At 31.4% G+C, this 24,013-nt stretch overlaps 2 protein-coding genes across 8 annotated transcripts; both read left to right on the top strand.

Annotated features, from left to right (window-relative positions):
• The first annotated feature begins 7,141 nt into the window (after window positions 1-7,141).
• Window positions 7,142-13,095, top strand: LOC101215062. Of its 6 annotated transcripts, XR_004215086.1 has the most exons (9): window positions 7,142-7,334; window positions 8,168-8,498; window positions 9,824-10,271; window positions 10,422-10,427; window positions 10,646-10,944; window positions 11,115-11,485; window positions 11,724-11,778; window positions 12,470-12,515; window positions 12,626-13,095. XR_004215086.1 is itself a non-coding variant. In XM_031882149.1 (7 exons), the coding sequence occupies exons 2-6, from the start codon at window positions 8,196-8,198 to the stop codon at window positions 11,460-11,462; spliced, it is 1,404 nt and encodes a 467-aa protein (XP_031738009.1). In that variant the 5' UTR covers window positions 7,143-7,334; window positions 8,168-8,195; the 3' UTR covers window positions 11,463-11,485; window positions 11,724-12,188. The 6 variants fall into 6 exon arrangements, 2 of the variants coding, with proteins under 2 accessions (XP_031738009.1, XP_011651535.1); XR_004215085.1 differs by lacking the exon at window positions 12,470-12,515; XR_004215087.1 differs by lacking the exon at window positions 12,470-12,515 and having other exon boundaries at window positions 11,115-11,635.
• Window positions 13,096-14,557: 1,462 nt separating this feature from the next.
• Window positions 14,558-17,109, top strand: LOC101214824. Of its 2 annotated transcripts, none has more exons than XM_004147946.3 (4): window positions 14,558-14,830; window positions 15,567-16,233; window positions 16,475-16,619; window positions 16,714-17,109. In XM_004147946.3, the coding sequence occupies exons 2-4, from the start codon at window positions 15,669-15,671 to the stop codon at window positions 16,790-16,792; spliced, it is 789 nt and encodes a 262-aa protein (XP_004147994.1). In that variant the 5' UTR covers window positions 14,558-14,830; window positions 15,567-15,668; the 3' UTR covers window positions 16,793-17,109. The 2 variants fall into 2 exon arrangements, with proteins under 2 accessions (XP_004147994.1, XP_011651534.1); XM_011653232.2 differs by having other exon boundaries at window positions 14,587-14,830; window positions 15,577-16,233.
• The last annotated feature ends 6,904 nt before the right edge of the window (window positions 17,110-24,013 follow it).

Genomic DNA, 24,013 nt, shown 5'->3' with positions numbered 1-24,013 from the left:
TATATTCAAAATCAAATCAGGTTTATAAGCTTAATTATACATTGATTTCATCATCTTATATAAATTATACTTTCGAACTCTTTCTTCCTTATTTCTAACCTTAATACCCCGCTTCTTTTCTTTTTCCTTTTTTCTTCTTTCTTTTCTTCTTTCTTCTTTCCCCTCATCTTCTCCTTTCATTTTCATTTTCATTTTTACGCTTCCTTTCTTCTTCTCCCTTCTCTTCTACATTCTTCTCCAAATTTTTCTTTCTTTTACATAAGCTTCAAAGAGAAACAAGAACCTAAACAAATTAAAACATCAAAACAAAAAATAACTTATTCACAAGCAACAAAAAGGTTAGTGATGGAAATTTTGAAATATTACATTGGGCGAGAATGAGAAGCGATAAATAGGAACGAGAATAAATTTATCGCAACTAGCCTCACATACAAATGGATTTATTTTGGTCAATCTGACAATTTACGTTATCACAAGGCCATTACTTATTAGAATTTGAATTGTAGGTCATATTTCATTTGAGCTGGTCCTTTTTATTTTTTTCTTCTAGCATATTTCCAAAAAATTAGATCCATAACAAAATAAAATTGTTTGCTTTTGTAAAAATGACAACAAAAGAACACTAAATTATGTGATACACCCAATGTACACCTAATACATCTAATATATTTTATACATTTTGATACACCACTAATACACATTAAATAATTATAGGCTTACTCAAAAATAATGAGAAAAATGAAAAACTTAATTGTCAAATCTATAAAATTAACATCCTAATTTAAAATTAAAAATGAAAATACCTTACTTCATTTTATCTCTCTATTTATTTTAAAATTTTTGAATTTCATTTCTAATATTTACACCTTTCCTATTTATTAAATAAAATATATATATTTAATATTTACACCTAAATGGTTGAAAATATTTATAGAATATAAAAGAATTTCATATTCTATTACTAATAGACATCGATAGAATAATGATAGATTTTAAACTTTTTACATTTTATAAATATTTTAGTCATTTTGCTATATTTAAAAATGTGTCTATTTACTATTTAAATTTAACAAAGAAAAAACATAGTAATTGAAGTTTTAAATTTTTTTTATGACATGTGCATCCTACATATCCTTAAAAAACCATAAAAAGTATGATGGGATGGTAGAAGTGAACTCAAACACAACGAAGAGTGGCAAAGAAGTTTAGATTAGGAATGAAATGTAAATTTATAGCTCCATTCTAGGAGTGAGGAGATTAGTGCAACTCGAAAAAGGGGACGTACATGGGTAACAAAACGACAGTGACTCTAAAGAGTTTATAGTTTTGTTACAAGCCTAACTCATAATGAATCATTTTTATTATAAAAATCCTACCAACTTCCAATCATTCAAAGCTTAGATAATTTTTAAATTTCATCAATCCTTGGAGGAGTCCTTCAAACCATTTTAAATGGCAAAGGGTGGTGCCACAGGTAGAAAACTCAAAAGTTATTCCAATGCAATTAAATGTAGAAAATAACACTAAGTAAGGAACTTGAAGCTTAATTGCATACTAAATTAGAATTCAATATGCAAAACTAAAAGGGTAAAAAGTTTTCAAAATGTCTTAAATAAATAACCCATCTAGAAGGCGGCCAAGGTTAATTTGCACTTCAACAAAGTCTGATTACACGTTCTCTCATACAGTGCACACTTGATGATATTTTTTTCACAAAATCTACACAGATTTTTGTCCATTGCACCATCTTCCAAACCATAATAGATAGAACTTTTTTTCCATCTTCACTCCATTCTTTTGTTGACTCGTTGAACAAATATTATTTATAAATTTTAGCTCAAAACTATTTTTTTTTTCTTTGCTAGCTTTTCGAAGATGTAGAGTATGAAAGTTTTTTTTTGCATCTTCTTCCATTTGATTCTTGAAATTGATACTTTGTTTATTTCAGATCAATCCACAGTCGAATTTTACACAATATATAAGGAAAAAATATAAGAAAAAACAACACTACGGAATTTTCCAAATAAGAAGAAATATATCACAAATATGATATCCGGTAAAATATGTGGTGTGATAACTTGTGTGACATCATGAAAGAAATGGAAGCTAGCTTTTTCATTTGTTAATGCTAAAAGAAATTGAAGGAAATTAGAATTTGGTGGGTGATTAAATTGTCCACAAGAAAGGAAGATTAGATGTTATGGGCTATGGGAGTATATGGCGTGTATTAACTTTCCAATTTGGTCAAGATAATGTAAGTTCTTAGAATTACAATTGAGATTTAATCAAGTATTTCCATGGTGTTACGATTTGTTTTATGTAAAGAGGAATATTGGATGGTTTAACATGTTGTTTTTGGGTTGCCATATATTCTTAGTTTTGGCAACATTTTAAAATAATCTACCCAAAACTTAACTTTAAGGTTGATCTCTTTCGCAATTTAGTTCATTTACGGGTGTTGGGTTAAATATTTTTATAGTTTGAGCTTTTCAACTTTGCAAACAGAAAGAATGCAAGACGAAACAATATACTTCAACTACGATGACAAATATTTGTCACGTACGTGAAATTCCGACTGTGATATTTTTTATTTCGAAATTTTGTTTTGATGCACCACATTTGATAATTGTATATTTTAAGCTATTTCAATTGAATAAATGAGTGGTATAATGATAAATATTTTCGACGGTCACGATCACGTGTTTTATACAAATTTTGAATTTACATATTTACATTACAAAAAAAATCATGTGAAGATTGTGGGTCTTTTTTTATTGCTACAAATGTAGTGAATGTTATTGGAGCATTAATGAAACGTTGAGATATTTTTTTAACATTTTTCAGTGTGTTTATTATATAGTGTTTGGTGCTCCTACATAAAATTTATGGATCCGCCATTGATCACGATGACAAGTCATGTGTTGATTGATTTATTTGTTTGTTATAATTTAATGCTTAAGTTAATTAGATCGTTACAACTATTAAGCGTGAAAAAGAAATAGATTAGTGAAGATAGAGACCAATATTTCATCTTTAAAAAACAAACCATTTTTAGGTAGCTTTTTTTTCCCAATAATTTTTTAAATTTATTAAATGAAGCAAGGGATGTTGTCATTAGTTTGGAAATTTTGAATTAGTATTTTGTTTAATGTTTTTTTCTTTGTTATTAAATTGAAGCAATGCATATTATTTTCTTATTTAAGGTAATATTAATGATATTCTTGTTTGGTAAGGGTTGACAAAGGAATCACCCATGTATCACTTCTGTTTTGTTCCTTTTTTTCTTTAAGCTTCTATGGGTTATTTTTTCTTTCCAATTTTCTAATATGATCAGGCAAAATAATAATTAAATTTTGTATAATTTTACGTGAAAAATTTAAATTATAATCCTAATCGTACGACATCTTCCTCCTTTGATCGATATTTATGTTGAATATGTCTTGTTTGTCGAATAATATATTCTATATTTTTCAAGGTTTGATTGTTTATTGAACTCAAATATTGTAAATCATGTTCCAGAGAGTAAGTATGTACATATTGAACAAAATTATTTTGAACAATTGAATATAATAACATTAAATGACGTGCATATTATAAATTTATAAAACAAATCATATTAAAATTCTTACCATGCAATAATAGTAAGTGTCATTGGGTGTAATAATATGATATACAGTTGGCTCATGTGTTGCTTCTCCTTGTGCTCAACGGACAACGTTCGTGACGTATATGTCGCATCGTGATATACTCCTCATGAATATTACACCAATCTTGATCGTGTTTACCTCTTAAATCAATATGTAGCGTTGAGTATGCAAAGTATGATGACAGTATGATATGCAACATACCAAATTGTCGCAACACATGATCTGGTAAATACCACTCTACGATATGAAAGCATATGAATGGGCCAAGTAAGTCCAAACTTCTTCACTGTGATGGCATCGAGCAGGCAACAATACCATTTCGGATGTATATGGTGTTCAATTAATTTGTTAAAAAAAAACATAAGTAGTAATATTCATTCATATATTACTCAATTGATACCTGAGTGTGTGTTAGTTAGTCAAATATTTGTCGATATGTTGACAACATATTTGCTTATTGTTTAGATGTAGGTAGTGATAGAACTAAGTCATGCACAATGGAAAAAGAATCGAATTTCTACCCTAATTGCCACAATTAACATGTAACCATAAACTAATCAAATTAGGGTTTTAGGAAATATTACCTTTGAAGCTTTCAAAAAGTTTGATATCTTCTTACCAATTCAAACCGAGACCACCACCAGTACTCAACTGCTATCCTCTAGACAAAGAACCGGGTTGTGGGACCCAATTTTGGTGTATAAAGTAATGGAGATAAAATGGGATTGGAAGGTTTCCTTTTTTTCTTTGGTTGAGATGATGAAAATGATAAAAGAGGCAAAAGTCCTTCAACATTTGAAAACACCTCTATTTATAACCTAATTACATGCAAAAATGCATTTAATTCATTTGTCAAATCTCAACACCTAATGTTTCACTAACAATTAGTGGAACTTAGTGGGCTAGGTGTCTATATCTCATATAGCCACATATCCCACTAAGAGTTAGTGGGATTATCCAACAAAATGTTGGATTTTCCCACTAACTTAGTCTAATGGTAAAATGGTCATTAGATATTTCAAGTCAAAAGTCAAACTTTGACTTTTCTTAGTCAAAAGTTAATATATTGACTTTTTACCATTTTGTCTGTCTTGACTAATTCCAACCTCCCGAGCATGAATCCGCATTCATTTTTCCAAAATTCAAATCACATTTGAATATAAGGCCGGTCAAAGTTTGACTTTTCAAAGTTAAAAGTCAACATTTTGACTTTTTACTATTTTTGACCAATTCCATCAATTCCGAGCTTCTTAGTATGAATCCGCATTCATACTTATAGTATGTAAAACATAAAGCTCTATTTCTAATTAGAAGACCTACGACTATATCACTATATTTGTCGGTTTCCCTTTCTTCTCCCAATTCGAATAATTCGACTTATTTCACCACACTGTTCTAAGTTTAATCCATATGAGCTAGCAGAGGAACCTAATGGACCTATAGATCATGGGCTCCAACGATTCAAGATTAACTAGCTAAACTCTTTTAAACCGAGTTAATCAACATTCGTTAACTAACGGGTCATTCCACTAAAGTCCCGTAGTTGCACTCCCCTCACTATAGATATATTTGTGTCCATTTGATAAAACCATAATCAGTAAGTTAATCCTTCACAGGTTGCTCGTAACCTTGGCTGGGTCAAAATACCGTTTTACCCCCAAGATTACATCTTGCTCCTTAAGTCCCACTAATCCACTATTGAATAATTGGTTTAAGGTTCAACCTATAAACTTAATCCCTCTTGTTCTCACCTATACACTAAAGCGGGTAGGAGTGAATTTCATCTTGTACCCTATGTTCTCAACTATCCACCCGATCTTACCCCTGAAATGAGAGGTTTATTGGGCCAACGCTGATGAGCTGCCCTCACCTATGCAGATCTAAGGATAATCTCATGTGAACAGGAGTTCATAGTTAACTCAGAATTAAGACTAAGTTACCTAGGTCATCAATAATTGAGATAGTCAGTTTTAAACAGTAAACGGTGTTATAACGTAAAAATGACTAATTCATGGTTCAGTCTTATGTAAACATTTTACATAGGATGCCCCCACTTTCATGTCTCTACATGAACGATTAGGATCACCTCGTTTGTACTACAAAGTGGGCCGCATCCATAGTTTCTCTAAATAAGGCGCCCAACCTTTATTTCATATACTATAGACTATTTAGACTATATACTCGAACTTGATCCACGTTTATGTTTACACATAAAGTTCAAGTTTATTCAAAAATAGCCTTGGAACTTGATTTATTGGATTTAAGATTATAATATTTAATTTCTCAATAACAACTTTATTGAACATAATATGATTTACAAACTATGAGTTTTAGGACAAAAAATTCCAACAGGTAGGACACCACTCAATCTAATGTTTTAAAAAATAATAACAAAATGTAAATATAAAATTATTGGATATTAAAAAAAAAAAAACAAATTTATAAATAAAGTAGTACCTAAAACTTAGTAGTCGATCAACATGCAACTTGTGGTACTATGATAGAAAATCTATCATATGCCCATACTTGCAATATCATTAGTGGCCTAAAGAAAATAGTTAAATATCCAAATCCAAACTTTATTTGCTTAATCAGTCCAAATCCAAACATAGTCTCCAATTACACTTAAAATACACCTATATCAAAAACCACAAATTTAAACCATCTAAATTTTCATTTCAAAATATGCCCAACCTCAATTTTTGTTTCAAAAATTTAAATATAAATAAATAAGTAGAATGTACTATTTATACAACAAAAATGCAATCAATACATCAAGCCTTAAAATTTACATACCAATAACATACTACAATGCAACTAAATCAAACATATAATGCAATACATACAATGCAATCAAACAATTAAAAACTATACACTATGTGTATTATTATTTAAAAAACAAAATACTATGAATTCAACCAAAACATACAAATACACTTTCACTGTATGAACAAAAAGAAATATATAAAAGAAAACAACTTTATACCTTAGAACTCCTAAGTAATGGATGATGAACAATGGAATGGTGACGACGACAGAGAGGTAGGAGATGACGACGAAGAGGAGATAGAGATTTGGTTTTGGAAAGAAATAAAAGTCAGCAAAATGTTTTTTTATGTTAAGGAAGTCATGTACACAACTCAATATTCAAGTCTTCTATTTAATCCACGACTTCAAACAAATAGCTCAGTTGAACCTTGTATAGATTTACGACTTAACATATTCGATGATTTCACTAATCTATTTTAACCACAGGTTTATCTATCAATTCTAATTTTGACCGTATTAAATTTTTTTTTTCCATAAATTGATTTCAATGTGATTAATGAACTTCGAATAAGAAAAGTATCTTCATCGTAACCATAGGTTGACGTTCAATGTAAATAAAATTGCTAAAAAGTGTCTTCATCGTAATCTTCTAGAAACTTCCTGTAACAAACCACAAATGCTCATCTCATCTCACACCCTTCTTGTGTGGTGGAGTCAAATGCCAATACCCTAAATCACGGGGGTATATTGGTATTTTACCTAATATCATCAAACCGTTCAAACCCTATCGGAGTCCCTGGTTTTATTCCGCGGCAGTTCCGGCCATATACACCCCCACCCACCCTCTACCTTTCTTCCGGCAGCTGCCTTCGCTTCCGCTTCCGCCTCCGCTGGCAGCTTCTTCACTTCGCCCACAAGGTACTTATCGTTTCCCCTTCTATATTGCTTTCTTTCGCTTTTCTCTTCTCCCTTTTTCTTTCCTTCTTCTGATTTCCTCTCCATCATGTTTTGCCCGAATATTTGTTGCTCTCAGTATCAATTCCTCACTAACTAACTCTTCTCTTCCCCCCTCCGTTTTGGATCTTTATTAGTCTTTCTATCTCTCCCCGACAAACCTTTCTTTTCGTTTCAGCGTTGTTCTTTGTACGTTTTCGATTTTGCTTCAATTGGAAGTTCATTATTCGTACTACTTGACTGTATGTGTTGATAATTGATGCTGCTACATTGTGTCTTTGTCTTGATTTTTTTTTGTTTTTCTGATTCAAGTGTGCAATGTTTTATTCCGGCGACGTTGTTTGCCGAACTTTCTTTTTCGTCTTCTGATGGCCTTAGTGGAGTTGTGGAGTTGGAAGTGTGAGTTGCGAGTGGAAATGAAAACATTTCCCAAGTAATTATTCTTAGGGATTAACTGGTACCTTATATCTGAACCTGAATTTTAGAATTAGGATATGAGTAACTGGATGATGGGACATCCAATGGGTTTTTCTTCTCCTGCTTTATTTACTTCTCTCCGGAAATGGTACTGTTAGCTTTTTATGCAATCTAATACAACTGAGGGTTATGAATGTCACTTCCTTGATTATGGCACGTATTTACACCAAACGTTTGGTTCCTCCCCGTATAATGCTAGCTGTTTATTTTTATTTTGTCTTTTTCCAATTCAAGGTGTTTTTAGTCTGGAATGGGCATTTCTCTTTTTCTGTGATAAATCTTTTCATTGATTAGTGGTGGGTCGTGGTGATAAAATGCAGGAGCTCAATTGAATTTGCTCTTTTTGTGATGGCAAATTCACCAGATGTGGATGCAGATGATGACTTTAGTGAACTCTACAAGGAATACACAGGCCCTCCACGATCCACCACTGTTGTTCCACAAGAGAAGACGAATACAAATAAAAGGTCTCATGCTGGTTCTGATGAGGAGGATGAACCTCGTGATCCCAATGCTGTGCCAACTGATTTTACCAGCCGAGAAGCCAAGGTTTGGGAGGCCAAGTCAAAAGCTACAGAGAGGAATTGGAAGAAGAGAAAAGAGGAAGAAATGATCTGCAAAAGATGTGGTGAATCAGGCCATTTTACTCAGGTATTATGGGTACTGTAGAATTTTTATTGATCTCGTAAAGTTATTGCACATACATTTTTCACAGCTAGAGAGATATGAGTTCTATTGTAAAAGTTCACGTGTGTCAGGCAGTTTGTTCAATTAGAACACTAAATCTTTTTGAGGGGATGCTATCACTTGTATGTTAGTACCAGACTGAACTCTTAACTTCCTATGAAACAAGTGAAATTCCTTCCTGTATATTAAAACATTGTTGAGCTCATTGCAGTATTTTCCCCTTCTATTTTGTAATTATATTTGTAGTCTTTTGAACTCAAGAGTACAATTATACAACCTATAGTAAGGTCGTTTATTTTATATATTTGTAGTCTTCTTTCAAGTATCTGAAATTTTGTTGCGTATGACATGCTGCATGTTAATTTTTAGGATCCATACTTTTGAAGTAGTGAAGTTTATTCAATTGCTGGCTGTTTAATCCTTAGGCAGTCAAGATCAAGAGACTTGGATCTGTCCTTAATTATCCAACTACTCTGTATGTTTTGTTCTCCTACTGGGGGTTTTTCCATTCCTTCGTAGCTTATGAAATTTAAATAACATATGAACTTGCTTATTTGTAATTATACAACTGCCCTGTTATTCATCAAATAAACCTTCACCTTATCTTGAGGCTGAATACAGGGCAATAACTGATTCACTACCATCGGCTATGATCCTATTGAAAAAAAACTACCATCAACTGTGAAGGCCCAAGTAGCCTCATGGTTTTGAAGCTACACCTGCACATCTAAATTAACTTTTGTCCCACTTATACCTGTTCTATTGAGTCTGTATACGCAAAATTGCAAAAACCTCAACTAAAATAAATAAATAAATAAATAAATAAAGAAATAAAGAAAGAAAGAAAGAAAATATATATGAATTGGGACTCAATCATGGAGGCCAAGGTGTAAGAAAGGGTGTATCATGGAGGCCAAGGTGTAAGAAAGGGTGTATTCACATCTATGATGCTTCTTCAAGAAAAAATTACTCACCAGATGATTGGTTAGAATATCTCTAATTTTTTTTTGGTAGAGTATTCCTAATGATTAGGCATAGAAGCATTATCTTTGCCGAAGCATGGTTTTCCATCCAATACCAACTTGCATGTATACAGAATCCACACATTCACATTGTACACACGTGCGGGTGCATGTGATGCAAGGGGAGAAGCGAGATTACAAGAAGTAGAACTACTGGAACTTCTTTATTTGCTTTAAGATCATGACCCTTTCTTCACACAAAAATAGAATTCAAGTGAATTATCACTGTTTTAACTAATGGTACTTACCAATTTTGTTTATTTATAGGGATGCCCCTCAACATTGGGATCAAGTCGTAAATCTCAAGATTTTTTTGAAAGGGTACCAGCCAGGGATAAACACGTGAGAGCAATTTTCACTGATAGAGTAATACAGAAGATAGAAAAGGACGTTGGTTGTAAGATCAAGATGGATGAGAAATTCATAATTGTTAGTGGCAAGGACAGGCTAATTTTGTTAAAGGGATTGGATGCTGTCAACAAGTTAATTAAGGAGGATGGTGATCAAAAGGGTTCTTCTAGTTCTCATATGAGTAGGTCCAGGTCACCGGATCGAAGCCCTGCTGGTTCAAGATCACAACGTTCTGATGTCCATAGATCACATTCTGGTCCTACAAATGCATCACAATTTCAACCTAGGTTTAGCAGACAGGAGAAGGTTGTGGAAAATCGTGCTCGTGATGATTTGCAGAAATATCCAAGGAGCTCGGTTCAAGGTAGGAAAAGCTTAGGATATGTTTACGGCATCAATAGAAAGCTGGTAATTCTATGTTGTAGCTCGTAGTTATCTTTGTTTCTCCATCTTTTTACAAATGATCTTTTTGTTCTTCTTAACAATGTTGTTTGTTGCTTATGTTTGTTTGCAGCACAAGGTAAGTTCTTCTGTTCAAGCTTATGTATGCAACTCTGAAGTAATTTTCACTGATAGGAATTGGTCAGATTGTCTTCAAAACATAATAATTTTATGAACGGGCATCCGGGTTGTTTTTCCTCCTATGGTTTCTTTGTATGATTTTATGATCACGTTGAATTTGACAACATATTGCATTGCTAAATCTACTATTAACATTGCTCTTCCTTTATTTTGAAGCGTATGGCAATGACAGAGTTAGAGGTCGTTCAAGCCACTCAAAGTCTCCAGCTCATCCACCTTATTCTGGCAGCTCGTTTGGTTCATATGATAGTTATCAGAACAAGAATGCATATGGTAGAACTGAAGGATGGGACAATGAGAGAAGAGGATCTGATTTGCAATCTAGTCGTCAGTTTGAGTATCCAGCTTTTCCCCAATCTCTTGAAGAACTGGAGATAGAGTATAAAAGGGAAGCAACTGAACTTGGAAAGATTCGTGATAAAGAAGAAGATGAAGAAAATTATAAAAACCGTGAGGTATGGATCCCCTATCAATGCAATCATTCATCAAATGGAACCTGGTGTATTTTTCCCTTTTTCTATGTTGAGATTTTCCCCCCATTTGGATCTTCTTTACACGATGAATTTCCTACTCTTCGTTATTTTAATTTCAAGTTTGTGCTTTTTACTTATTGTTCTATAAAAAGACTATAAGGGAGATGAGAGAGAGCTACACGAAGAAATTGACTCATTTGAGGGGCACACATGCAAAGCAGTGGGATGAGTTTCTCCAACTTGATGCCCAAAGGCGTCAGCAACAAGTGCACCAGCAAATGGCTGCTTCAGGTTTTGGTGGTTATAAGCAGCATAACTATTCTGAATATGAAGGTGGCTCAGTCAATGCCCATTATGAAGGGGCTAATTTGGCAGCCCTCGATTCAAGAAGCAAGTATCAAAATCACATGGAGAATTATCCTTCAAGACCTCATGGTAATTTTGGGGAGTTTCAACGTCAGAGGCGTGATGATTACGAGAATGCTTACAAACGATACTAATTTGTTAACCAGGAAGTAAGTTGGTAAGTAGTCTAACCCTTCAGCCAAATTAAAAGGATTTTAGTCATCTTCAACTTTTTGGTTTGGCTGTATGATTGGCAATACATAATCTCCATGCCGAATTTCATATTACTCCATAAAGTGCGTGGACTTGAGCCCATGTCCATTAGAAGGTTGTTTTGGCGTTCCATGTGCAATCTTAATTTACAGCAAATGGCCCCTTAGCCAGCAATAGCTTTAATTTCATTCCCAAATTTTCAGGATTCAGATCCATCTTGGGTAGAGGCATAATGCTTGGAGGAACGCCTAATGAAAGGTAAGTATGTATCTTACGGTCTTGGACCAATTAGCATTCAAAGTAGCCTACTACCAGTTGTTTTTATAGTTAAGCTTGATAGTTCATCTGGTTCAGAACTTGTTGTAAAGAGAGGCATGCAATGCCATCTTGGATTTATTAGTCAGATGAAGTTCTCTTGAACGGTTGAGATTTTGAATTGGTTATAAATTGATACCTTGGCAAACTTTTCTTTCTAATGTTTTCCCTATCTAATTGTTGGGAACAAGCGTCATGACTGTATTGAAACAGTCCTTCACTGTCATGGAAGCTCAGGATAGTTGACCGGTTATTAAGTTTAAAAACTGCTTATCACTGCTATTTGGACTTGGAAGTTTTGAATAGTGTACTAGTTGTGATCCGATTATCAATCGGTAATGCCACACAGTTCACTGATTATGTTTTATATACTTATCTGAAACTGTGAACTCTTTTCCAAAATCCCACTATGATAACCCATAAACTAAAGGTATGGCTTGGTTCATATGTTTTTGGCTGGGAAATGAATGGATTTTTGATGTAGCAGAAGGGGAATTTCTCGTCTTTAATATTTTGTCTGGTCTTCTTTTTCTTTCTTATTCATATGAAATAGAAATGTCATAGAAGGGTATAGGTTTTCTTAGTTTATAATCTTTAGAAATGACTGTTTTACGTTAAATTTTTGTATTATCAGAACTGCTTAATTTGAAGAAATGCTTCTGGAAAAGTAGTAAGTAAACGTAAGTAGAAGCGTTTGATTCTACATGATATTGATTAAGATATTAACTTGAAGCTAATGGAAAATATTATACTTGCCAATATCATTCCCCAATTTTATGGTTTTGAACAGATGGCCTGAATCCCTGGGATGACATAATACGCCCCAAAATTGAACCTTTGACTTCTAGAGAGTTCATGCAAATTACGATTGAGTTAAGCTCGTTTATGCATAATACATCTGATTGTTGAGAACGAACTGACTAACTTTTCTTACACATTAAGGTGTTGAAGTTTTGGGTGTTTTCACTAGCCTGCATCGGAATAATCCATCAGTTGTAATTATTTTGTATGTACTTGTGAAGGCCAGGAAGTGACATGTTTTGATACTAAATAACTGCTTTAACAGGGGTCTTAGTGTGGATTATTGAGGTAAACTAGAAGTTTGGGTTAAGTCTTATCTTAATTATAGTTTGTTAAGTGTTTAGTTGTGTTTTTACAAGTATTGGTGAATTTTGTTGACCTTCTTCAATGGATAGAACCCTTTTATGTGGATAATACATATTATAGTTATTTTATTTGAAAACAACCTATTTAGATGTTCATGACCAAGAATATTGGATATGTTTGATTATCCTATTTCCCTTTAGATATACAAAGCAAGTGGGGGAGAAACGACAGGAATATATTTTGGAACATTCATTTGGAAGATAGGATAGGAACATATATTTATTTTGGTCATGGTGCTAGGAAATCCTAGGATGACACCTTAACACTTTTGGTGAACTTGTATTTCTATTATTGAAGGTTCCATGTGTGTTTGATTCTAGAAGGTCAAATCTTCCTATATTTTGTGACTAATATCAGGTTTTATTTTATTTATATTTATTATCTAAGGGGTTCGTAGGTTTAGGAAGAGCTTTCCTTACTTTTTCAATTTCAATTCAAACAGGACTTTATTCCTCCGATTTTGCTTTGTACTAGATAATAGTTAGATTTTCTCAAATGATAACGTGAAATATCAATCCCCAAGATAAAGAGGTTGTGTATTTTCAAATTTCGATGTCTTAACTTTCAAATGCTTGTACCTATTAGGAAAAACAAGAGACATGGAAATGAGAGGAATCTTGCTTAAAAATTTGATGGAACATATTGGAATTTTGAAATCATTTTGGTATTAGGTCCTTGAGCAGTTTATATCAATTCTCTACGAACTGATACCATGTCTTCTTAGTGCAATTAGTTGTAGGAAAATTTGAATTACAGGACTCGTGATTTTTAATATATTTGGTAATGGTACGCAAGGTTGTTTTGTTTAGCTGAGCATAGCAACCAAAGTCGAGGGGAGGACCCACTACAAACATAAAAAAGGCACTGTTTATTTTAATGGGACGTGGTTACCTCTTTCAAAGTAAAGCATAGCAAATGATTAGCATTGTTATAAAACAATTCCTACTTTTGTCTTATCTTTTAATAAGCATAAATTAATGTCTAGATTAGTTGATCAAACAACCGTTCAATTTCCACTCGGCACGTTTTTGAACTAAAAATGTTTGTTTTTATCAATTTTAACATAATTTAACATGGTTGAATCTTAATTAACATGTATTTAAGGTTAATTAGGAAAAAAACTAAGCTTCATAGAAGAAAAACTTTTTGAACTTCTTATTTGTTTCAAAAGCACTTTAATTTCCTTTTGAAGATGCAATATTTAATTTCCTTTTGAAGATGTAATATACAATCGAAGGTTAAACTATCTCATCATAGAAAATTGAGATTTGAAATTGTGTGCGAGTCACTTAAAACCAAGAAATGAGAGTTAAAAAAAAATATTGGAAGAGTTTGTTTGGATTCTTAAGAAAAATGTTATTTCTAAAAAGTGGATTATTATTATTTTATAAAGGGTTCAAAATGACTAAAATATTTCTGAATCATTTTGAAAGGCTAAAGTAATATTACATCTTCTAAAATAATTTATCCAATTGATTAGAGAGTTATTATTTGTATGAATGATTGTTAAATGAAGAGAAACGTTGATAACGTTTCATGTTAATTCATTGAATAATTGGAAATTGACCGAAATGAACTACTTTTAGAATGTACAAATGCTCTTTAAGCGCCGCACCTCACGATTTCAGATCTGATTTTTTCTCCCCATTTCGATTCTGTCTCAAAATTTCTTCTCCAATTTCACGATCTGGGTTCTCTTTCTTTCATCTCCAAATCACTCCTTTTCTGTTCCCCAGATCGCTTTCTCGCCTTTCTCGTTCCATCCCTTCATGGACTGTACCCTGAAGATGGCGGAAATGGCTTCTTCTTATTGATTTACTGCTTGTCGGTGAGTTATTCTTTCTCTCGTTAAGGGTAAAACAACCATGAAAGTCGAAAAAACTAGTCGATTCCCCAACCCTTTTCTTGTTACTGCAGGTGTATCTTCATTTTAATGAGTTTGGTGTTTCCATTGTATGCTCTGTTGTTTGGAGTAAATGAAAGCAGATGAAGAGGAAAGCCTTCACTCTTTATTTGATTCAATTTCTGCTTTTCATTTGCCATTTTTGCAAGAAAACTGAAAAGGGGTTGTTCTTGTTGTTGGGGGCGGGGGCGGGGGGCGGGGGTGACTCTTCATTTGATTCAATTTGTGCACATAACCATGCATCATACGAAACTTTAAAAAATGATGAAAAGCTTAAATATTAAGAAGGTTAAATTACAGATTTAGTCCATGAAGTAATACCATGTCCTCTAATCTTCTCCTTTTTAACGCCAGATTATGCTTCTATTTAGGCATTGTGGTTAATACTATTAATGGAAAATTGATGTGACTGCTTATTACATAGATTTTAATTAAGTTTGTGTGATGGGGTGAGTTATTGATGGATAATGAGCATGTCATAGCAACATTCTTCAACGTTGTTCGTATGGCGTGGGACTTGGGAGGACAATGATGTTATTGAAATTCTGAAGTTTAGGAAATAAATGGAATGAACAAAATGCTCAAGTTTATGGGTACAATTTGAGCTGTGTAAAAAACTGATGGAAAGTTGTTTTGGCTTTATTTATTTATTCTATACAAGGATTCTCCAGTGTTAAGAAGATGAGAAGAAAAGAAGGCCCATATGATTCAGGATCCTGGTAGAATGAATGCCCTGCTGAAATGGAAAGTAAAACCTCTTTAGATGGGTGCTATAGATTGTATGGCTACAAAAGATAGAGAGTTTGAAATAGATCTTGAAGGTGGTGGTAATACCAGTGAAGACGATTTGAGCAGTGAAACTGATTCGACATCAAAACCACATGCTAGGAAAACCTTTGGCAGGCTTCGGAGTGGGTTTCTGTCATCTGATAGGTCAGTAAGTCGAACTGGTATCTTTGCTTCCAGTAGTAATTCCACCAAGCTTGTTAAGCTTGGTGTTGATGAGAATGTGGAGTTGTTGATGGAGAGTTCAGATGGAGAAAAGAGGAGAGAATTTGGGGCTTTTGCTGAGAAGAATAACGTGAAAGGGAAGATTAAGAAGAATGGAAAAGTTCACAAGCCACCACGACCTCCGAGAGGTCCATCGTTGGATGCTGCCGACAGGATCTTTGTTAGAGAAATTGCTGAGTTAGCCGTGAAAAAACGTGCCACAGTTGAGAGAATAAAAGCTTTGAAGAAGATGAAAGCAGAGAAAACATCTTCATTCAACAGCAGCTTACCTGCGTTATTCATCACATTACTCTTCTTTGTAGTCATCATCTTTCAAGGTATGGGATACTTAAATTTATATTCCCCCCAGCCCCTCATTTTTTATATTTCCTTGAGTGCTATTCTTTGTCCTTTTTCTTGGCATGACTATTAGAAACAATACATTGATAGTAAAAGCCTTGTATACCATCACCTTCAGAGGTACTAGAATTGCAAAAAAGCTCTTATATTGACGTTGTGAGTAAAGGAGGGTAGTTATGAAGCATTATTTAAGATCATGTTTGTAAAAACTTCTTGCAGGAATGAGTGCTAAAGGTAGCACAATGGTAACGGTATCAGATTCTCCTGCCCCTTCCGTTGGTGGAAGTGCAGGCTTGATCGTTCAGCATTCACTTCAATTTCAATCTTCCCCTAATGTTAACGAACCTGAATCCCACATTCTCAAGTCAGTGTAGCACAATCTTTCCACCATTCACTGTAGTAAACACTTCACTATTGTGTGCCATTCATCTTTAAAAAAATCCATTGTTCTGATGCAGTTTTGCAGGAAAGCAAACTTCTGACCCTGCTACAGCTGTACGAGAAGCGAGCTTGGTGGAAGAGTTGAAGAACCATTGAAATTTAGTGTCAATAAGCTGGTAAATCATTATCATCTTCTTTAGTAGATTGAAATTTTCATACCATATAATTTGATTCAAGGCTTCAGATCATGTTGGTAAAATGGTATCTGTAAATATGCAAAGGCCTCAAACCTTCCTTCAATGGTCTTTTTGCTAGGCTTTTCATGTACAGAGAGAGTTCACATGTTATTGATCCATATTATTCTTTTTCTTTTTATATTCAAATTTGGGCGCTCTCACTAGAAGCTAACCTTGAACTTTGCACCTATTTGAATAGACTAGGACTGATTAAAAGTACAAACACTTTATTTTGAAGAGGAAAATGGGCAATTTCGAAATTATTTTTTCTCTCAAGTGATTTCTTTTGTTAGATGATCTATAACTATAAGATTTTCTTTTGTATTAGAAGATAACTTTTAGCAAACTATACCAAAACAAATGCAATTTCAGATAGCTATTTGAACTGTAAAGCTGAAAGATCGAGAAAACATTCGCATTAGAAAAAGTAGTAATAGATAGGGGTAGCGTTGTGACTTGCAACTTTAGAGGTGTAAATTTTATTTTATTTTGAGTGGGATCTTAACTACAGACATCTTCCTTCTTAGCCTACATTTGATGCTAGTTGAGCTTAAGCTCTGTTTTTGATGAGGTGCAGAATTTTGGTTAGGAACACATTTTGTTCTTAATTTCTATGAAGGAGCTTTTAGACTTTGAATCTATATATATTTACATAATTTATTTCTCGTGCAGTGAAATTTGTAACAATTTGATTCCTTTTAAGAAATTTCATATTAAAGTTAGAAGTCCTAATTTGTTACAAAATCAAAAGTATATGAAACTGTTATGAATATATATATATATATATATATATATATATATATATATATATATATATATATATATATATATATATATATATATATATATATATTTTGTAGTCTAGAATTTTTGAAAATTAACCTAAGTTGGTCGGATTCTTGCCAAAAAAAAAAAAAAATTAAAACTTGATATGCTTGTACTTATATCCAATGCTCTAAAATCAAGCAAATTAAAAGGTGTCTGGATTCACAAAATACTTGAATCCAATTAAAACATTGCTCATAATAATTAGAAAAATAGAACTCAATGAAAAACATGGAACACGTTTGGTAGGTAAAACAAGGAATTTATATTAAGTTATAACTCGAACAATTTAAAATGTGTTTGAGTTTATCATAATTCATATAATTACTTATTAGTTATATTGTTTATCATAATTCATAAGTTATAAGTTATAAGTTATAGAAGATGGAAGGATTCAAATTGCAAACCTAGAAGATACCATATATTAGTAAAACTAGTTTTAGTTATCAATTTAATATTAAGTTGAATATAAATCATCATTAATAAATTTGATTAGTTTTAAGTTTGAGAAATAGTTTTAAATAGTTCATAATGTTGCTCGGATGGTTTGTTGATTAACGGTAAGCTAGGATTAAATTAATCTATCTTTATCAAATCAGCTAACTTAATCATAAACCGTCAAAGTAGCTTTAAAGACCATTTAAGGCTATTTAAACTTTAAAGATTAAATTGTTCCTTTCTTAAACTTCAAAAATCAAATAGAACCCTGGAAAACAACAAAATGTATATTTATAATATGGAGACTATACTTCTAAATATCTTGAATTCACATTAAACAATAATTTTAATAACAATTTAGATTATTTTCTAAATACACAATGATGAATAACACAAAACAAAATTCTTTTTGGGTAACAAACTGACCTTACCCCAGTGAAGAACATAAAACATAAAAGATGTTAATTTGTGTTTGAGGGGTGGTTGTTTTTGAAAAAAAATATATAGAAAAATATCTACTTAATTATTAGATATATATATATATAGATAGGTGTAGAGAGAAAAGCTGAGGTGACTAACAAATAGAGAGACATGGACATATGTGATAGTAATATGCAATGAATAGGAATTAAGTGGTATACTTATAATAATGTGTGTATTTTGCATGATTGTCACGTACAAATGAGGTGAATAGTGTTATGGAAAAGATGGTATGAAATAATTAATTAAATATTTGTTAAAAATGAAAATAAATGATTAAATTATTGAGAAATTTCTAAAGTAGGTGTTGGAAAATTAAAGACTTACTTGAAAAAAAAGTAGAAGATTGAGAGAACGTGGTATACAATATCACGGTATAAGCTATTTTCTCTCCTTAAAAAAGCTGAAAGATACACTCAAAGAATGTCCTCCCTAACTTTCCTAGGCTTCTTTTTATACACATGATAGGAGTTCAGAGTTGTTTATACACTGTATTTTACATGACACATTGACACGTTGACACTTTTACAAGATACATCTATATCTTGCAGGAGATGTAGATATACAACTCTGAACTGCTTTATTATCTTTTTATAGGACATGACACATACTTTAAAGTAAAATTATCTCTTCATAGAGATTTGAATTTTGTCTTCAGATTTTTTCTTGATCGACTGATTCAATATGATTGAAGAAGTTGGCAAAATCATACTGATATTCTTTTTCTTGAGCATTAGAATTGCTTTTTTCTTGATTTGTAGCAGATGGAGATGAAATATGTTGAATAATAATATTGAGTTCTTCATTTGTAGCTTGAGCCATAACACCCATTAACTTTGGGCTAAAAATTGTTGGCTCTTTTACAGATTTGGCTTCATGTTCTGAGGCTATATGGAAAATCATTTTTCAACTACATTTTTTGCGGCGACTACTGTATTGAATTTTTTCCACCGTTTAATTCAGTACATGCAAAAAAGTGGTAGATACCATTTGGTTTATATGATGGAGTAATTTCAACAAAAAATCTAGGCGATATGAAAATAGCTTTAAAATGTAGGGTTTGATAAAAAGTGTTTGGAAAAATATTGTTGGAGAAAAATTTGAAACTTTCTAAAATGATATGGTAGAATAATTTCATTTAGGTCAAAAAATGTCCCACCAATCATTAAACCATAATGGAAAATTTTAAATATAAGCATTGTTAAACTTAATGAACTAGGAATGATTAAAATTATTTAGCCAAAATACATTTTACCAAGCTTGTTGATAATCGATATAGGAATAATTTTGGGGTAGAAATTGATATGAAAATCTTTTTTCAGTATAAATACTTTGATTCTATTTGGTTGGAATCACGACCAACACAATTTTTATTTTTGAAAAAACAATTTTATTAGGCTCTTTTTTATTTCTGGTGTGAGTTATTTCAATGGAATCAGTTTCCAGCATAATATATTCATAAAACAGATGTTTTTTTTAAGGATGGTTTGGAATGAAATGAAAATATTTTTTGGACGGTTTTGAATATGAAATTTGCCAAATATTTGGGTTCTAGGATTGTGATAAAAGAAGTTTGAGTTTTATTGTGGTAAGATGAGGTACGGTAATGTATTGTTTTTTATGTGATAAAAGAACTAATTGCTCTTGACCATTGATAGACTGTTTGAGAATGCCACCATATTTGATATCTGATGAATCTGTTTCTACAATGAGTGATGCATATGGATTGATAATGGATAGACAAGAAAGACTTTTTGACAAGGTTTTTAATGGTTTTAATAATGCATGTGTACTCATTTAATCGAGAAGGTGTTTTCCCAAGTCATTGATACAAAGGTTCACAAGTTTGTTTTAAATTTAGAATAAAATCTTATATATGTAATTTAAACATCCTACAAATCTTTGCAATTAATTTTTATTTGTGATTTCATCATAAAATTTATTAGTAAATTCAGTTGATATTTGGATTGGTTTTATTTTTCTTCCGAAGATGTCATAGCTTAAAAATCTAATTTTTTGCTGAAAATAATTTTATTTTTGGTAGAGAAACGACAAAATCATTTTATTTAATTATCTTATGAAAAATTCTTAAATGTTTAAAATGTTGTTCTATGGATTGAGAAAATATTAAAACATCAACAATATAAACAAATGTAAATTTTTGGTATGGATTAAAAATATCATTAATTATATTTTGAATTTCAGAAGGGGCATTTTTTAATCAAAATGATATTACATTCCATTCATACTGTCCAAATGAAACATTAAATGTTGTTTTATACTTGTCTTTTACAGTAATTTGAATTTGCCAAAATTTAGATTTCATATCAAAATTTGAGAAAACTAGGATGCTTTGTATTTGGTTTATTAAGTCTTTCTTATTTGGCATACGATAACGAATCCATTCCAATATAGAATTTAATGGTTTATAATTGATTACAAGGCGAGGTACTCCTTGTTCAGGGTGATTTACTTGGTCGTATAAGTCCTTTCTTTTTTTTTTTTGTAAGAGCTCTTGGATTTCTTCATGACAATATTGTAATAATTCGACATTCATTTGTATAGGTTGACATTAGTAAGAAATTTTTATTCATGAAAGGTTTTGATGTATGGTAAGCTAACAATGTGTTGCTTTCATTCTCAAAAGGTATTCAAAATAAAAGCACAAAATATCTTTTTCAATTAATTCTTTGAATCGATTAATTTAATTTTGAATATAAGGATTATCGAGCTGTTCTTTAATTCTTTTATGACTTAGTTCTTCCTTCAAAAATTGTATTTGTCGTGTCTTTCTATGGATATGATTAATAGTTTTTATAGATCGAGAAACTTTGAATAGAATGTATTATTTTTATTAGATATGAGGTTTACGAATTTAAAAACAGAATGTATTATTAAATAGAATGTATTATTTTGGTTATAAGAAGATTCTTTGTTTTGGTTAGAAGATGATGAAGCGTCGGAAGGGTTTAATAAATTTAATAATTAAAATTTCAAATCTTCTTCTATCTCTAAATTATTATTTTTTCTCATCTTTTTGTTTACATTTGTTGCATATAGCTTCTTTTCTTTTTTTAGTAGTCATGTTATTTTTATATTTTTTCTTTGATATGGATTTGTAATTTTATTTTTCTTATTGTTGGGACAATATCCTTGAATCTAAGAATTTTCTTTTATACTTGTTCGGTTGTTTTAACGCTGATAAAACTAATTGTATTTTTTCATAACCATATTGGACACAAAAAGATCCAAGTTTTTGTCGTTGTTTGTGGTTTTTTTTTTCTTTTTCTTTTGCCTTTAACTTGAGGTCTGTACACAAAGCTAATCCTTCATTATTGATAACGTTAATGAGTTCACCATAAGTTAGATTATCAAATGGGATTGTTCCTTAGAAGGTTTGTTTAATGGTTTGGTGTACTTTTTCAACGAATAATTTTGGAAATCTTGAAAGAAAATTTTCTTTCCAGTACTGATTATTGCAATCTATCCTAGTAAAAACTTTACGTAGAAAAGCATCTTTGTACCATATAAAATCTTGAAGTTTTGGATATGTAAGGTTTGAAAGGATTTCAAAACTTAGTTCCTAAAATTGAACGGTTTCTCCTATAAAGATTTTTGTAATGGTATAAATTAAGGTTGCTACAACATCTTGTGTTTGATTTATGCCTGTACCACTTTGTTCAACCTTAATGGCGGTCAAAATTTGTGCTTTGTCACTTGAGGATACACAATTATTCCACCATTCTTTTAGATTTTCAGTAAATCGAGAGATGAAAATCTAGTCAGCTTGATGGTTTGTATTTTGATGTATTTTATAAGCAATAGCTGCTAAGGCCATTTCATGCATTAAATTTAAAATTTGATGTTCGATCATTCCATCTATGTTCCATTTATAGATGTCATTTTCTGTATACTGAACTTGAGTTAATTTGTTTCTTTCTTCATATTGCATATCAGGAAAGGGGGGTCGAGAATAATAATTTTTTAGTTTTAGATATCTATGATTTGATATTTTTTTTTAAGAGTAAGATTTTGGAATTGTTCTTCGACATTGTTATCTTTAAAATTATGATCTTTAGTAGGGTTTCATTTTTAGTATTGATTTTTGAGGTGATGGGTTTTTAGAAGTATTTACATTCAAGTGTTACAATTGGAGATTAATTTTGTCCAAAATACTCTTACAATCTTTACTTGAGAAATTAGTTAGTTTAAAATCTTTATCTAAAATTTGAAAGGGTTTAAATGAATGTTTTGTTTTATATATAGATTGAGGTTGTGATTTAATAGAGTAATGATGAGCTTCAAGTTTAGATTTTATTATATCTACTTGTTGAATATTGTATGAACTTTTTTTATTGGAATAATTGTTTTGTAATGATATGTTTTTCTGTATCTTTTAAAGTTGGTGTTTTTGTTTCAATTTCAGAAAAATCTACCATCTCAAAAGGAGAAGCTATTACTTCTTGGTCTTTGCTACTTTGGAACTTGATTTCTTGGAATGGGAGATGTGAGGAGGTTATTTGTATTTTTTGATTTACAGTTTCTCAGGTTGGTGACAAGATGAATTTGTATTAATAGTTCGATGTATCGAGAATATAAGACTTTGATAAAAAAAAACTCTATGTTTCACCCATTGGAAAAAAAAAAAAATATTTGTTTTTAACTTTTCCGTAGTTTTATAATATTCTTCACGGATTTCATTTTGTTCAATTTTGTTAAAATATTAAAAAAAATATATTTCTTAAAAGTTTAGTATGACCAAAATTCATTAAATTGATTAATATTTTGCATATCACAATGCCTTGGAAATAAAGTTGGAAATAAGGTTGGGTCATTTTCTTTTGCACAAAATTTTTGTGATATTGTATTATCAAACCCTACTCCTCAAAAGTTTAAAGAAATTACTTGAATGAACAGGTTCATAGGTAGAAAATCTAGGAAGTTTTAATGTTGCAGATTGGGATTTGAATTGTATTTCTACACTTTCGTCCTCATTTTCAACAATTTGAGTCAATTTTGGATTTTCAATTGATGGTTTAAAAGCTCCTTCTAGATTCCATGTAGGATTACGAGTAATCTGATTCCAATATAACATTTTTGGAGTGAAGATATTTGATTGTTATGTATTAGCTTCCATGTAACGCCCCAAACTTGAAGGTAAATTATTTTGAGAGAATTATTTCGATTTGTTCAAGATTTTTTTTAAAAATATGTTGAAGGGGAGAAAGAAGATTTGAAAATGTATTAATATAATTAAATATATATGTATTTAATTATATTTATTCTACATTTTATTAAATAAAAGAAAAGAAAATGAAAATTTTAAATATATATATATATATATTTTTATTATAATTATTTTATATATTTTTTTAAATAAAAAGAAAAAGAAAAAGAA

This window comes from Cucumis sativus, chromosome 3 (genome assembly GCF_000004075.3).
Source record: "Cucumis sativus cultivar 9930 chromosome 3, Cucumber_9930_V3, whole genome shotgun sequence".
Classification (NCBI taxonomy): domain Eukaryota; kingdom Viridiplantae; phylum Streptophyta; class Magnoliopsida; order Cucurbitales; family Cucurbitaceae; genus Cucumis; species Cucumis sativus.
The sequence above is the reverse complement of the archived record's forward strand: the minus strand, read 5'-3'. Positions and strand labels throughout refer to the sequence as shown.